The 14,458-nt window shown below is 42.9% G+C and overlaps 2 protein-coding genes across 8 annotated transcripts in view; one reads left to right on the forward strand and one right to left on the reverse strand.

Annotated features, from left to right (window-relative positions):
• On the forward strand, positions 1-5,129 carry zgc:194990 (uncharacterized protein LOC568410 homolog). 2 transcript variants are annotated; one of them, XM_058062105.1, is made up of 11 exons: positions 1-142; positions 346-410; positions 1,307-1,396; positions 1,458-1,556; positions 1,637-1,744; positions 1,935-2,093; positions 2,240-2,380; positions 3,366-3,417; positions 3,549-3,575; positions 3,649-3,675; positions 3,752-5,129. In XM_058062105.1, exons 2-11 carry the CDS (start codon positions 393-395, stop codon positions 4,309-4,311), a joined length of 1,281 nt encoding a protein of 426 aa, XP_057918088.1. In that variant the 5' UTR covers positions 1-142; positions 346-392; the 3' UTR covers positions 4,312-5,129. The 2 variants fall into 2 exon arrangements, with proteins under 2 accessions (XP_057918088.1, XP_057918089.1); XM_058062106.1 differs by lacking the exon at positions 346-410 and having other exon boundaries at positions 13-142; positions 3,752-5,126.
• Positions 4,830-14,458, reverse strand: part of itgb4 (integrin, beta 4) — a 23,756-nt gene continuing 14,127 nt past the window's right edge. For 3 of the 6 annotated variants that reach the window (XM_058062050.1, XM_058062049.1, XM_058062051.1), the window contains exons 26-43: positions 13,957-14,105; positions 13,643-13,850; positions 13,214-13,531; positions 12,968-13,140; positions 12,700-12,880; positions 12,479-12,616; positions 12,108-12,290; positions 11,892-12,020; positions 11,351-11,509; positions 9,716-9,877; positions 9,493-9,648; positions 9,092-9,226; positions 8,705-8,854; positions 8,423-8,611; positions 8,191-8,346; positions 7,846-8,010; positions 6,836-6,955; positions 4,830-6,630 (exon numbers count right to left, since the gene is read on the reverse strand). In XM_058062050.1, coding sequence (XP_057918033.1) covers positions 6,503-6,630; positions 6,836-6,955; positions 7,846-8,010; positions 8,191-8,346; positions 8,423-8,611; positions 8,705-8,854; positions 9,092-9,226; positions 9,493-9,648; positions 9,716-9,877; positions 11,351-11,509; positions 11,892-12,020; positions 12,108-12,290; positions 12,479-12,616; positions 12,700-12,880; positions 12,968-13,140; positions 13,214-13,531; positions 13,643-13,850; positions 13,957-14,105 — 2,999 coding nt within the window. In that variant the 3' untranslated portion in view covers positions 4,830-6,502. The remainder of the gene's footprint in view (positions 6,631-6,835; positions 6,956-7,845; positions 8,011-8,190; positions 8,347-8,422; positions 8,612-8,704; positions 8,855-9,091; positions 9,227-9,492; positions 9,649-9,715; positions 9,878-11,350; positions 11,510-11,891; positions 12,021-12,107; positions 12,291-12,478; positions 12,617-12,699; positions 12,881-12,967; positions 13,141-13,213; positions 13,532-13,642; positions 13,851-13,956; positions 14,106-14,458) is intronic. The other 3 variants (XM_058062052.1, XM_058062053.1, XM_058062055.1) reach the window with 3 other exon arrangements.

Below are 14,458 nucleotides of genomic sequence, written 5' to 3' on the forward strand. Positions count from 1 at the left end.
GTCGCTCCTGGCGCAGTCCTAGTGAGCAGGAAGTGTGTGAACCCGCATACATGAAATTGCTGCAAGTTTGGACAAAACATCACCGAAGGGACCCTGCGAGTTTTTATTGCTCACTGGAAATTTCACCCTCTCGCTCTCAAAGGTCAGTGTTTGCATGAAATTGACATTTTAAATGAGTTTTGAGCAGAAAAAAAAAACCCTTTGTTGTTAGAATTGTGTTGTGTGTAACAGTGTCTCAGTGTCTTTTGACAGTTTAATCATGCATTGTTTTTGCACAATTAATAATGCACATTTAAATGTACAGTATATTCCAACCTGTGCATATTGTTTTTTTCTGCAAAACAGAGGTTGTTCTACCAGTTCTTTTATAGAAAGCCACTACCTGGACCTGTATGGCAACAACAGCAGTGGTAATCCTGGATTTCCTCTAATCTTTCAGCTCCTGGCCAACACACTCCTCTTACAGCTTTGCTCTGCATAAACAAACTCCACTTTAAACTAAGTGTGAGGTCTATAAATATGACAAATTATATATTATTATTTTTGTTTCATGTATACTGTAATTGTTTTAATTCATGTACATGTACATATATTATTTTTAAGTAATTTTTAAGTAGTAATATAATTATAAAAATATAAACAATGTATTTTTATAATTAAAAATAAATGCCACAAATAGTCTTTGGAGACCACCTCTCTCCAACCAGTGCAGACTCGTCCCAGAGAGCTTTGACTGTCGCTAGAAGCATTTTCTGGGTCTGCTTTGCTATTTCTTTCAAGCCAAACAAGAACTTCCTACAGCAGCATGGTTCTTATTGGAAGTGGGAACTGCTGCATTCAAGTTACTGCACCAGCAATGCAGCTCTCTACCTGTCATCTGTTTTTATTCTACGTCTAACGCCACTTGGGTCAGCTCCTGTGCTTTTCTGGGTTTCAGTGCATGTGTGTAGTACGCTGGATCCCTGCACATTTGTTTTGTCGGAAAACACATCTCTTGCAACAATGGCAATTAAAGAGAGAGGGGCAGGGTTCTGGAGCTGAGTCAAATGTAATTATTACAGTTCTCTTTTGTTGGGGAGAATGTTTATGTCGAGGTAGCAGCAGGGGGAGGAGCTAGCTGACAATCAAAATTTTTATTGAGGTTTATGTACATCTTATGGGGATCTGCTGTACTTCCTCGTCTAATAAGACTTCCTGCAATACTCCACTCTAACTCGCTGTCTTCTTCTAAATCGCACTGGATTGATTTGTGTGCGCCGAGTCAGCCTCCTGCACGGCCTGAAGCGTTTCCATCATGTCCCCACAGGGCACGTCCCTCCTAAAGCTGTCCACCATGATGAAAGAATGCCTGCAGTTCCTCATTGAACCGGCCAAAAAGCTCAAGAGCCGACTCAAAGTAAGGTGCTCCATTTCTGCTGAATCAGGATGGCGCTGAATCTGCTCTGTCTCGGCTCCAGGAGTCCCGTAAGCGAGTGAGGCTTGACAAAAAGGAGCCGCTGGTGGAAAGTCAGGTATTTATTATGGAGCTGGCGCGGGAGCTCAACAAAATATGCCAGGTATTATCACCTTTCCTCATTTCAATAAGAATCAATAAAGTATGTTTATGACGCTGGTCTGTTCTGGCCTGTTCTTCTAGAGGTCAAACGTTCTGCAGCACATATGGACCAGCGAGGACACGTGGCCTGCCAGGTTGTGTCGGGACTTTATCGTGGAGTGGGCTGCTGTGCTGGAGAAGAAAGTGGAGGTGTGTAGCTATATAGAAAACATGTTTATGACTTTCTAAATATGGCTTTACTATTATTAGAGATCTCCAGACATGAAATAACAACCCTATATTCACATTTACACTCGTATTACCCAATATAGTAGATCTAATCGGAGAAAATAAACAATATAAACATGAATAAGTCATATGTCAAGTATGTCCCATGTAGACAAAAACCAGCCTGTCAGACTGCCAGTCCCACAGACCAGAGAAGAAGGACTGGAGGGGCCATCTTCTTTGCATTCTGGAGGCCGACGGGGAATGTGACATGGGTCCGCACAAAACGGTCATCATGGAATGGATGCGGGAAATGAAAAGCAAGCGTGAGGTGAGAGCATGGATGGATGACGTGTTTAAAGTGTGAGCCAATTAAAGATGATTATACTAAATCCTGCCCTTGACTGTCATCTCTGTCGTACTTGGAGGGCCGTCCGTCAATCACATGTCACTTTTAAACACAGCGTTTCCTTCTAGCCCACAGTGTGGCCTGGCGAGCCTGTGCTGATGATGCTGGATGACTTGGAGTTCCAGTGGAAAAGGGGACATCTTCCCAACTTGCTCCCCGCTTTGGAACTTGTCATCCTGGCTGTGCTGAACGCACACAGTCCCCTCAAGGTGTGTAAACTCCCCGACTCCCTGGAAGTGGTACCCTGTCATGGTGTGCTAGGATTGTTCTAGCATCAGGAGCACGTAAGGGGGAAAGCGGGATTCTTCCCGTCTGCCTAAATCTGTCCCTACGGTCCTTCATCCGAGATACGGGCAATCAAATGGGGGCGTTCTCGGTCAAATTTGGCCTTTTGTGTATTCTCCTTTAGACCGAAGTACTTTTACCGCTATGTGCTTTTTAGGCTGCATAAAAAGAGAGAACATACTAACTCCTTATTTCTAAAATCACAAATACTTAAACTTGCTGATATAGTTCATCTTCAAACAGCTAAAATAATGCATAAGGCTAAAAATAACCAATTAGCTAAAAATGTCATCCAATACTTCTCTACACTACAATGAGCCAATTCAAGAAACAATACAAGCAGTTGATGTTTGCTAAATACAAGGACCAAGAGTCTTGAACCAGTCATGATGTGCTAAAATTTAATTTAATTTAATGTAATAATATTAAATTAAAATAAATTAATTTTTTTTTAAATTTTATTTATTTTTTTATTTTTTAATTTAATTTAATTTAATTTAATTTAATTTAATTTAATTTAATTTAATTTAATTTTATTTTATTTTATTTTATTTTATTTTATTTTATTTTATTTTATTTTATTTTATTTTATTTTATTTTATTTTATTTTATTTTATTTTATTTTATTTTAGCACATCATGACTGGTTCAAGACTCTTTAATTTTTTAAATTTAATTTAATTAAAAAAATAGTATTAGGAAAGCAGGAAGTGAACAAATGTAACAGTTACTGATTGTAAAAGTACCAGATGGAGGGGTAGGATTTAATAAGCTTTGCTTCTTCCTACTCCTTTTGGACATGTGGAACTGTGAACTGATTATGGGATGCACTCAATTGTAATCTGATGCATGTTCAAATGAAATAAAACCATTACCAAGTATTTCGATGGTTAATATTTTCTTCTCTTAGGAGGATGTGACCAAGCAATGGCTGGTTAGAAAGCAGAGAACCCAGAAGATGGGTGAGATGTCTTCTTTACTACAGCACCCAAAGATATGATCATGTACTTTACATATCATATACATAAAATGTATGAATCAGGTATGATGGTTTTTGCCTACACTTTTTTTGTTTCACCTCTTGCTGTTTCAGATGCTGTTCACTACATCCCCCATTGTGGTACGTTAGAAAGTTCTAAAATGATATTTTTACCCGCATAGAACATTTCTTGATATGTTTTTGTTTTTTACAGTCTGGAATTGGATTTGTGAGGCATCAGGTGTGAGTTTTTCTTCTTAAACGCAGAGTCTGTTGTCACAGATCCTGGTCTTAATGTTAGGTTCTGGTCCCTACAGAGGACGTGACGCTGGACCCGGACTCGGCCAACCCAGACCTGCTCATCTCCGCCGATGAGAAGAGCATGCGATGCGGCCTGGAGCGCCGGGACGTTCCTTGTTGCAGCCAGCGCTTCGACGGCTGGTGGTGCGCGGCGGCCCAGAGGGGCTTCCTCTCGGGGCGCCACTACTGGGAGGTGGAAGTGGGCCGACGGGACTGGCGGCTCGGTGTTGCCAAGGCGTCGGCTGTGAGGCGAGGCTTCTGCTTGCTCAACACGCACACGGGCTACCTCATGCTCCGTTTGGAGAGGGGCACGGATCTGAAGGCCCTGACGGTTCCTGCCACCTCGCTGCCTCTGAGCTTGTTGCCCAAGAAAGTGGGCGTGTACCTGGATTACGACGAGGGTCAGCTGTCCTTCTATGATGTGGAGAAGCGCGCCCATATTTACACCTTCAATGACAAGTTCACAGAGGAGCTGTTCCCTATATTTGGGACCGTGGAGGTCATCAAGGACCTGGTGATCAGACCTTGTGGCCTCAAACAGCGGTGCCTCTGCCCCGGGAGATGCCTCTGGAACTGAACGGCACCGCAGACATCATGACATCGTCAAGTGTGTAAGTATGTGGTGTTTACACAAGTCTCCAACAGTCAATACGCTAGTATAAATAGTCACATGGTTGGCACATTCATGGGGCTAAAGCTAATAACGCAAACATACAATAGCATAGAAAGGGATCAACTCTCACCTGCATGCATTTGCCGTCTAATATTTACATGAAAATCCTGCCTATAGTTTTTTTTTTTTTTACATTTTTGAATTTTTCTAATGCAGCTCTATGGCTTTTTATACAGGGACAAAGTGGCTTTTTTTAATTTAAGGTTACACGGCAACCCTATAGCTATTTTTTTGTGTGCACTAAGCATTAAAAACATGCCGACTAAAAGCAAAACACAGAATGTAATTGTGCTGTTTCAAAAGCCGCTTTGGAAGAAAATGTGCAACGTGTGCTGAATTTTTGACTTAATCAGTTGAAGTTTGCTGAGTGAACGCACTTTTTTTTCCGGGTCTATCAATAAACAAACGTCACACTGTGCTGCTTGTTTTCAAATCTTTATTAAGTGCAATAGATTTGATGTCGAGAAAATACAAAGGTAAGCGCATCTGCTTGAAAGGCACACATTAATTCTTTTAAAAAATATATCCTTTTAACCACGTTAGGCCCAATATTGCATGTTTTTCTTTCATAAAATTAAAATACAGGTACATACATTTCAATACCATGCAAAAGTTATTTGACTTCAGGAGTTCAATTCAGACAAAACAGATAAATTGAAAGGTTTTTTATTAGGGCTGTTGTGTTAATGCCAATTACATGCAACACCCAGTGTGCAAGTGTTAACACTTTTTTTTTTTTAAATAAAATTAAAAAATGCTACTTTTCTAATATTAGCATGCTAACACCAGGCATGATAGCATTCAGTGCTTATACTGTATAGGTTTCTAATCATGAAAACAGCCAAAATGCTACTATGCTAATGTTAGCATTTTAGCAATGGTAACATTAGCATGCTGAACCTATCATAATAAGTTTCTGCCTATGTTAAACTAATGAAAATGACTACAAATCCTAATATGTTAATGTTAGCATACTAGCAATGCCAACATGCTAATGTTAGCATGCCAACACCAGCCATGATAGCATTCAGTGCTTACACTGTATAGGTTTCTAATCATGAAAACAGCCAAAATGCTACTATGCTAATGTTAGCATGTTAGCAATGGTAACATTAGCATGCTGAACCTATCATGATAAGTTTCTGCCTATGTTAAACTAATGAAAATACTACAAATCCTAATATGTTAATGTTAGCATACTAGCAATGACAACATGCTAATGTTAGCATGCTACCACTTAGCATGATAACACTGTTTCTGTATAAAAACGGCAAAAATGTCTACTATGCTAATGTTAGCATGCTAATGGTGATTAATCACATTTAATTTGATCATATGACAGCCCGGTGTTTTTAAATAAAAAAGTTTGCAGTTCATTTACTGATTAGGAGAGCACAAACTAATTATTATTTGCAAAATTATTAAATATTCTTGAAATATTTTAATGGAATATACAAATATTTAAATGCATCATACAAATTTAAATTTCATATCTGAATGTTTCACTTTTTAAATTGAACTACTGAAACAAAGGAACTTTTCAAAGATATCCTAACCTACTGAGATGAACCTGAATGGCGTTAAAATGCGGAAAAACTTGACTATATTTGTGCATTGAAGCACATACAATCCTTTTTGTCATATGCTATTCCTGCAAACGTACAGCTTATAATCCATTAGTACAAAAAATAGTATACGTCCATCGTAGTACTGCATATAACACACACTTAACATAACAAGCATCTTAGGAAATGTAAAACCGAGAACTAGTTGTTGAATCACAACAATTAATAAAAGGTATCTATATTTGGCATGCATGTTTGTGTTACTTATGAAATTGTAATATTACACACAGACAGAAGAGATTTACAAGATTAGTGTGGCAAGGGCGTCGTGTCATTTTGGATTAGGGAAGAGTGGGATTACCCGCCTGGTTTAAATACACTAAGTGTGTGTGTCGGTTATTGTGGACAATGTTTGTAACAGACAACTATAAACTGTTTTGTTTTTGGTACCGTCATCTCATACGTGAGCTCTCAGGCTCCTAGAGAGCGAGAGTGTGAATAAAGGTGACATTAAAATGGAAGTGTACGTCTTAGGACTCATAAAACATCTTCTTTGTGACGGAGCTTCCTCCGATGACACTCCTCTGGACCACTTCCTTGGTGATTTGGCGCGTCATCATGCCGCTGGTCTCCGTGTGCGTGGTCATCGACATTCCGTCTGGAAAAGAAGAAGAGACAAAAACTGAAGTCCAGTCTCCTTGTATCTCTGTTGTCATTTGCCGATGACAAGTGTTTGATGCTACTACTGTAAGTAAACAAAACAAAAGGTTGGCATGTCGGGGAAAAAGTAATAACATTACAAGAAGAAAAATGTTCCACTTTTCTGTGGAAAAAGGTTTGGACACCCCTGCTTTAAATGGTACCTGAGAAGAAGGGGTCGTTGACCATGGTGCGGGAGATGTTGCTGACTGTGTTGATTTCGGTGGGCATGTGGAACATCTCCCTTCTAGTCATGGATTGATTGTTGTACTGGGACAAAGCTCCTGCAGAAAGGGGGGGGTGGGAGAAAGATTGCAGATGTCAATCAAATGTTAAAGGTCCACTATTATGTTATAACAGCCCATAGCGGATGTGAGGGAAATCTATTATCGTTATAATTACAGAAAAACCCCTTGCCAGATGAGCCCACTCCATGCCTCCCACTTCACTGTTTTTTATTACTTTGTAATTAAAAAGAATAATTCAGGCTTTAATACACATTCATTCATTTTCTACCGCTTATCCTCATGAGGGTTGTGGGAGGTGCTGGAGCCTATCCCAGCTTTCTTCGGGCGAGAGGCGCGGTACACCCTGGACTGGTGGCCAGCCAATCACAGGGCACATACAGACAAACAACCATTCACACTCACATTCATACCTATGGACAATTTTTTTGGAATGTGGGAGGAAACCGGAGTACCCGGAGAAAACCCACGCATGCACGGGGAGGACATGCAAACTCCACAGCCGAGGGTGGGATTGAAATAATCTTAAAATAAATCTTGGAGCTCTTCCATCCATCCATCCATCCATCCGTCCGAGAGCTATATGTAAGTTTGATCATTTAGTTTTTCCTCAGCGAACCCACTCCTGGGTGTTACGTTGCCGTGTGTGATGTATGACTGATGTATGACTGATGCGTGACTGATGCGTGACTCATGCGTGACTGGTGCGTGACTGGTGCGTGACTGGTGCGTGACTGGTGCGTGACTGATGCGTGACTGATGCGTGACTGATGCGTGACTGATGCGTGACTGATGCATGACTGATGCACGACTGATGCACGACTGATGTACGACTGATGCACGACATCAATTCCATTCCACCAAGACTTTAGACAAATACAGTCAACACAGTGAGTATATTCACTGCAGTCCCAAATGAGAATTCCCACCTCCATCCTGGGACTCTATGGTGATGATGCCTTCCCTCTCGGGGCCGAAGCCTTGAGTCGTTCGAGCCTGAACTTTGAACTTGTAGGGGATGTTCTCCTTCAGGTTCGGGACGGTCAGCCTGGTCTCAGCGCTGTCACCGCTCACTTGGAAGGAACGCATGTCGCCTAGAAGACAGAGGCAATCATATGAGCTTAATAGAAGATATATGTGCCTACTTCTAAACAACTACATGTATGTACTGTAGTATGTACTGTATGTACTCACATCATCACAAGAATACAGTGGAGTCCACCATGTGTGTACAGTACTACAGTGTTTGTACAATTACAGTTAATAACCCTCACCTCCTCCATGCAGCTGCTCACAAGTGACTACATAGCCCAGAATTCCTCCATTTGGTTTCCGGGGTTTCTCCCAGCTAAGCTGCAGGGAATCCGGGCTGAGTGCTGTGAAGACGAGGGGACCAGGAGCACTTGGTGTGCTCAAGGTGAACGGCGAGCCTGTGAGGACAGGAAATCATCAATCATCACAGGACTGCAAAACAGTGGCTGGTCCAAAAAGGTCAGGACTGGGCACCTGGCATGGGACTGAGGGGACTCTTGGGATCGACGGCCGACTCGATGGTGATGACGCCCTCTCTCTCCGGACCCCAGCCCTCCTGGCTTTGAGCCTTTACCTTAAATAGGTACGAGTGATTGGGCAGCAAGTCCTGTATGATTACGGAGTTCTCTGCCGGGTTGGACACGTTGATGCGCTTCACATCGCCTTTGGGAGACAACACAGATTGCTTTAAAGTGAATGAACACTAGCCGGTACCAATTGTTATGTAATATTTGGATAATATCCAGTCATCCTGACCTCCATTGAGCTGCTGGTAGAGCACACAGTAGCCAAGGATGTCCTTCTCACAGTGCGGTTCCTGCCAGCTGACCTTCAAAGCAGTGGGACCCAGAGCAGAAAAAACAAGTCTGCTGGGGGTGTCGGGGACTCCAGGGGAGAGTCTTGCATCTGATGACAAACCGGGCAGGAATGTGAGATCCAATACGTGAATAAACATATTTCATACAGCTTCAATTAAAAGCTTTATTATCAATTATTAACATCTTTGATAAGGAATTCTACATCTCATGGATTCTTTAACAATGTGGCTCGTACTTTGGTGGCCACCACAGACAACAAGAGAACATTTAAGAAGAGAGCAGAAAGTAAACCCCAGCCTCCATGCTTACATGCATCCATACTTACCGTGGAGAACCCTGTCCAGATCATACAGAGCTTGGCTGACCTCCGAAGACTGGGTCCTGGCCCTCGGACCTTGGGATATGCTGTAGTTGAACTGGTTCTGTGAGGTGCTCTGCGACCCAGTGAAGCCGAAAACACCTGATGGCACATCAGGCCCGAAAGAGGAGGATGCAGGGAGGGTGGAGAACATGAGAGTAGATGGTGGAGGTTTGAAGCACGGGGGCAGTAAAAAAAAAAAAAAAAAGACAAAGCGATAGTCAGCTTAGCTTTTGCAAAGTCTGTGTTTAGAAGCCTGCTATGCAGCCAACAGCATCCAGCATGCTAACGCGCATCCAAGCCATTGACCTCATGCGCTTGCACAGCTTTCTTTTTGGCGATCCATTTAACGGGGAACTTCATGTTACCTAGATCTGGGAACTTGCTGGAACCATCTCCCATGACAATAGAGTCGCGGATGTTTTCATCTGTGTAACCCCTGTTCTCCGAGTGCTTCCTCATGGTGACGTCTGATGTGTGCAGACCACCCATTCCACCGATCATATCAGGTCGGCGAGGGCTTCCTGAGGAGCATAATTGGTTGAAGACTAACATAGACCTGGTCTGTTTCCTCCTTAGTTTTCTTCTCACCTGCTCCAGACATGTAGGTGGTGGTGGTTTCTGTGGTGAAGGAGCCGCCTCGGTAGTTGGAGCTCACAGTGGACATCGGGGAGGATGATGTTGACAAGTTGCGTGTGGCAGAACCGCCTGGGAAAAGGAAGTTTGTATCCCACTTTCCATTCATCATATAATCTGTTGGACAGCAAGACATGAGCCAGAGTGGTCAGAAGACGTATCGGTGGAGGTTTGGATGATGCTGCTATCACTGTATCAATCTTGGTGATGTTCCTCAGCGGAAACCATCATTAAGAGGACACAAGGGGACCAGGGACACAACCATAGTGACTGGGTGGAGGGAGCGAGGATTCAACCACCAATCCTCCACTTTCTGGACAACCTGCTCTATCTCCTGAACCACTTCCACCCAGTTTTCAAATTAATTAATCATAGTTAATCCCCATTTCAACTACATGATGTCTGAAATATGCCATTTGTATTGTATGAACAGAATTGATAACACACATTTCTGAAAATCTAGTCATGATGTGCTATATATATCACATATATATCATATATATTGGCAGTTACTATGGTACCCATTATGTCATTGGATGCTCATATCACCTCCTACTTCAGTACGTGACAAAAAAAAAAAAACTTAAACTATATTAGGAAAGCAGGAAGTGAACAAATGTAACAGTTACCAGATGGAGGAGTAGGATTTAATAAGCTTTGCTTCTTCCTGCTGCTTTTGGACATGTGGAACTGTGAACTGATTATGGGATGCACTCAATTGTAATCTGATGCATGTTCAAATGAAATAAAACCATTACCATGAGGCGTTGCATTCAAAGACACCACACAGTTTAAATTGCAATCACATGTTTTGAGTGTATTTCCTGGAATTTTCAAGCATACTTCAAAGCAGGGTAAAACACGGCGGTCGTGTGGTTAGTGTGCAGACCTCACAGCTAGGAGACCAGGGTTCAATTCCACCCTCGGCCATCTCTGTGTGGAGTTTGCATGTTCTCCCCGTGCATGCGTGGGTTTTCTCCGGGTACTCCGGTTTCCTCCCACATTCCAAAAACATGCTAGGTTAATTGTTAATAGGTATGAATGAGAGTGTGAATGGTTGTTTTTCTATATGTGCCCTGTGATTGGCTGGCGACCAGTCCAGGGTGTACTCTCGCCCGAAGACAGCTGGGATAGGTTCCAGCAACCCCCCGCGACCCTCGTGAGGAAAAAGCGGTCGAAAATGAATGAATGAATGAATGAACGTCAAAGCAGCAAATTGTACTTCCGCATTAAGATAGTAACACGAACATCCACTTATTGGATTCTCCATAACACACTTACTTTTACGTACACCACTGCCTTCCCACTGGGATGTGAAAGGACATAGTCAGGTGTATGGGAATACATGGTGGGTGGGGGGGTGGATAAAGCCCGCCTCTGATCATCAACTAAAGGTGGTGCAGTTGATGCCAGTGCTCTTCTCTCAGCATTAGCCAGGGGAATCGATAGGATACACGCCAACTTGGAATGGATGGATTACTCAAAGTCTCACATGTGATCGTTAAGAATAGAGGGAGGGACACTAGAGGGACACTTTGGCATGTTGACTGCCTGTCTGCCTATCTGCTGCTCTGACGGAGTGCTCTTCACCTGGCACGGCTGTCTGAGTGAAGCGTGGGAGTGGGACCTCATCTGTGCTCGCCTCTGTGTCTGTGCTGTGCCGACTGTTGGGGATGACGTCCACTCGCTTTTTCCATGACACCTTTCGGAGATCCAGGTTGGACCCCACCATCTTGACATATTTCCAGCCTTGCAAATTGAGGTCATTGGGGAAGGGGGGGAAGCAAGCAAGTGGAGGATGGTAGGCAAAAATATTCAGTGGTTGGTTTCACGATAGATTTTGTTAAACACTTTTTGTGTTTTTTTGTTAAACCATGTTTTCTGTGGGCTGGGCTTTATATATAAATCATAATGCACTTTTATTGAAGATAGGTGGGGATGCTTTGGAGCAATTTGTAGCAAAATGGACAGCAGAGAGGAATGTGACGTCACATTATTATGTCCATCTTGGACCAGGTAGACGACACTAGAGTACATATTGTATACTTTGTCCTCTACTGGCCATTTCCCTCTTTGTAGAACAGCAAAAATGACATTAAATAGTTTGCATGTTTTGGGCTCGGTTACCAACCTTCACCAGAGACGCTGGGTGTCTTGGAGCCTGCAGGAGACTTCAGCACCTCGTTGCTGTACATCAAATAGCTGTCATATTCGTCTCCCGCTTCTGCATCCACAATAGGGATGTCTGGAATAATGGGAACTAGGGATGCCACAGAAATAGCGCCACTTTCAGAAACAAGAACAAAGTCTCACAGGGTTAGATGTGTTGGATTGGATTGCGACTTACTGGACAAAGGTCTGACAGGTTGTGATGCCAAGTTAATGGTAGCGTCTCTGAAGGGTCCCCAGCCAACACTGTTCTTGGCACGGACTTTGTACTGATAGGTCTGGGCATTGACAAGATTCTCAATCAGGAGCATTCGCTTCTTCGGGTTGTCAATCTTCACCTTCTTAGCAGCGCCCACTTGTTCTACAAAAAGAGGATGAAGATAGGACATGAAAGCAAAACACGAAATAGAAAAACACTAGGGAACTACAGGAACTGAAAATGGTGCCAACATTTGTAAGATCAGATGTCACTTAAGTTGGACGAAGCTGTACAATTTGAACCCTGACTGATGACCGAGGTAATGTATTTGCAGGGCGTGGTTCTCTTACTCAGCTCATCATCGATGGGCGTGTAGATGACTTCATAAGCCGTGATGTTACCATTTGTCTCTGCAGGCTCAGCCCAACTCAGCTGAGTTACAGTCGGGCTGATGACATTGAAGGCCAGACGACCTGGTTCTCCCGGTACTGCAAAGGACACATACCGTAATGGCGTACGGATGCTACAGTAATAATGTCAAACCATGAGCAGTAGGGGGAGCAGTCGTTACCATCCTCCAAAGTCTGACAGGCAACAATGTCTGTATCGTTGCCATCTCCCATTGCATTGTAGGCGGACACTCGCATCTCATAGTCACAGTAGGGATACAGGTTGGTCAAGTCCGCTTGAGGAGACTTCACATCAATGACCTGGGCATCTTTCTCTGGGTCACCGTAGATCCAATACTTCACCTAAAATATCAAAACATGCATTTTTTTTAATGTGTCATGCAAATTGTATGTTCAAGCTACTGTAAACGTGTGTTCACTTTAATGCACCTTGTACCCCATGGGGTTACCCGGTGGTGGGTCCCAGTTGAGACGGATGCTTCTGGGTCCGGTCGCTCTGGCCTTAGGGTTAGGTGGAGCAAGAAGGCGACCCCCAGGTGAGGTATTTTTAGGAGTTAAAAAGCCTTTCTGCTGCATTTGGGACATCTCGGGGGACCTCGGACCTGCAGGAAGTCAAGAACCATGTCTCCAAATTTGTCTCACATGTCTCACAAGAAGTTCCCAGCTGAACAGTACCTCCTTCTACGACATTCACTATTGTGGTCTTCCTCTCTCCGATAGTGCTGTTGCTGCTTGGGTCAAAGAGCTCCAGTTGGAAGGTCTCTGGTTGAACCAGACCAGGGTGCGATCTTGGGTCGATCACTATATTCTTCTCTGTTTCTCCGGGGCTGAACTTGAGGGGGCCAGAAAGATCAAAGCGTTGGGCTTTCTTGGTGCGCCACTTCACTGTGGCCAGGCTGTCTGGGTTGCGAGTGCGGAGCACAGGGATGGTGTAGGTTGGATCGGATGTAGTGAAATTCTGGGTGCCCCTCTTGAACATCATCACACTGGGTTCTGATTGATGAAGAGAAGACAGGGAATAAAGATGACTGAGACCTTCTGCACAAATAATGTAAAATCATAATAACAATAAAGTTAAGTTGAGGAAGTGCTTCATTTTCCTACCTGGTATGTCGGCGATAGTGACAGTAGTTCTCGGGTAGCGTCCGAGCTTGGCCCCCTGACGCGGGTTACTGAGGTCCATGACAAACTGTTTGACCTGTTTGTCATCCAAGAGCGCATCTTTCTCGCCCAGCTCCAGCAGACGAACAGGGACGGTCTTCTGGGTCTCACCAAGACCATAAGTGAGGTCACCATCCACGGTCACATAGTCCTAAAATACACACAGGAGTTTTACATATTGATATTGAAAATATAAAAAGCCTCAACAGGACAGACAAGGCCTGAATCAGGATACTGAATTGGTCAACAGAAGCCACCTTTTTATCCTTAGCTGTAAGATCTCGAGTACGATAGGAGACTTGCGTGCGTCCGTCCTCAATGATCTCCCTACTGATGGGAATGTTGGCCACCCCGTCCTGTCTACTGTAGGTGTACGCCGGCTGGAGGAAAGAGAACACGCTGGTGGCTAGGGAGAGGAAGTCAGAGAAATCAATTAGTACAATCAATAGAAAAACGCATTTATTAAAAACTAAAAAATTAAAAAAACTTCACTTTGGTTCCAATTTTCTACAATAAAAGCTCTGATAAAACATTCCACTGTTCTCAAATATCTTACTTTTTATTTTTCTACACAAAATAAGATGAAAAATAAATAAACAAATCAAGAATAAAGAAAATCAATCAATCAGTAATAAATAAATAAATATAATAATAATAAAACGGCAAATAATAAAAACTTAAGAAACCACATATAGTTGGTGGGTAGACAAATTATTTTTTTCAGATTAAAATTAACAAAGCATTATTAGAGCCCTGTAG

Source organism: Doryrhamphus excisus, chromosome 22 (genome assembly GCF_030265055.1).
Source record: "Doryrhamphus excisus isolate RoL2022-K1 chromosome 22, RoL_Dexc_1.0, whole genome shotgun sequence".
NCBI lineage: Eukaryota > Metazoa > Chordata > Actinopteri > Syngnathiformes > Syngnathidae > Doryrhamphus > Doryrhamphus excisus.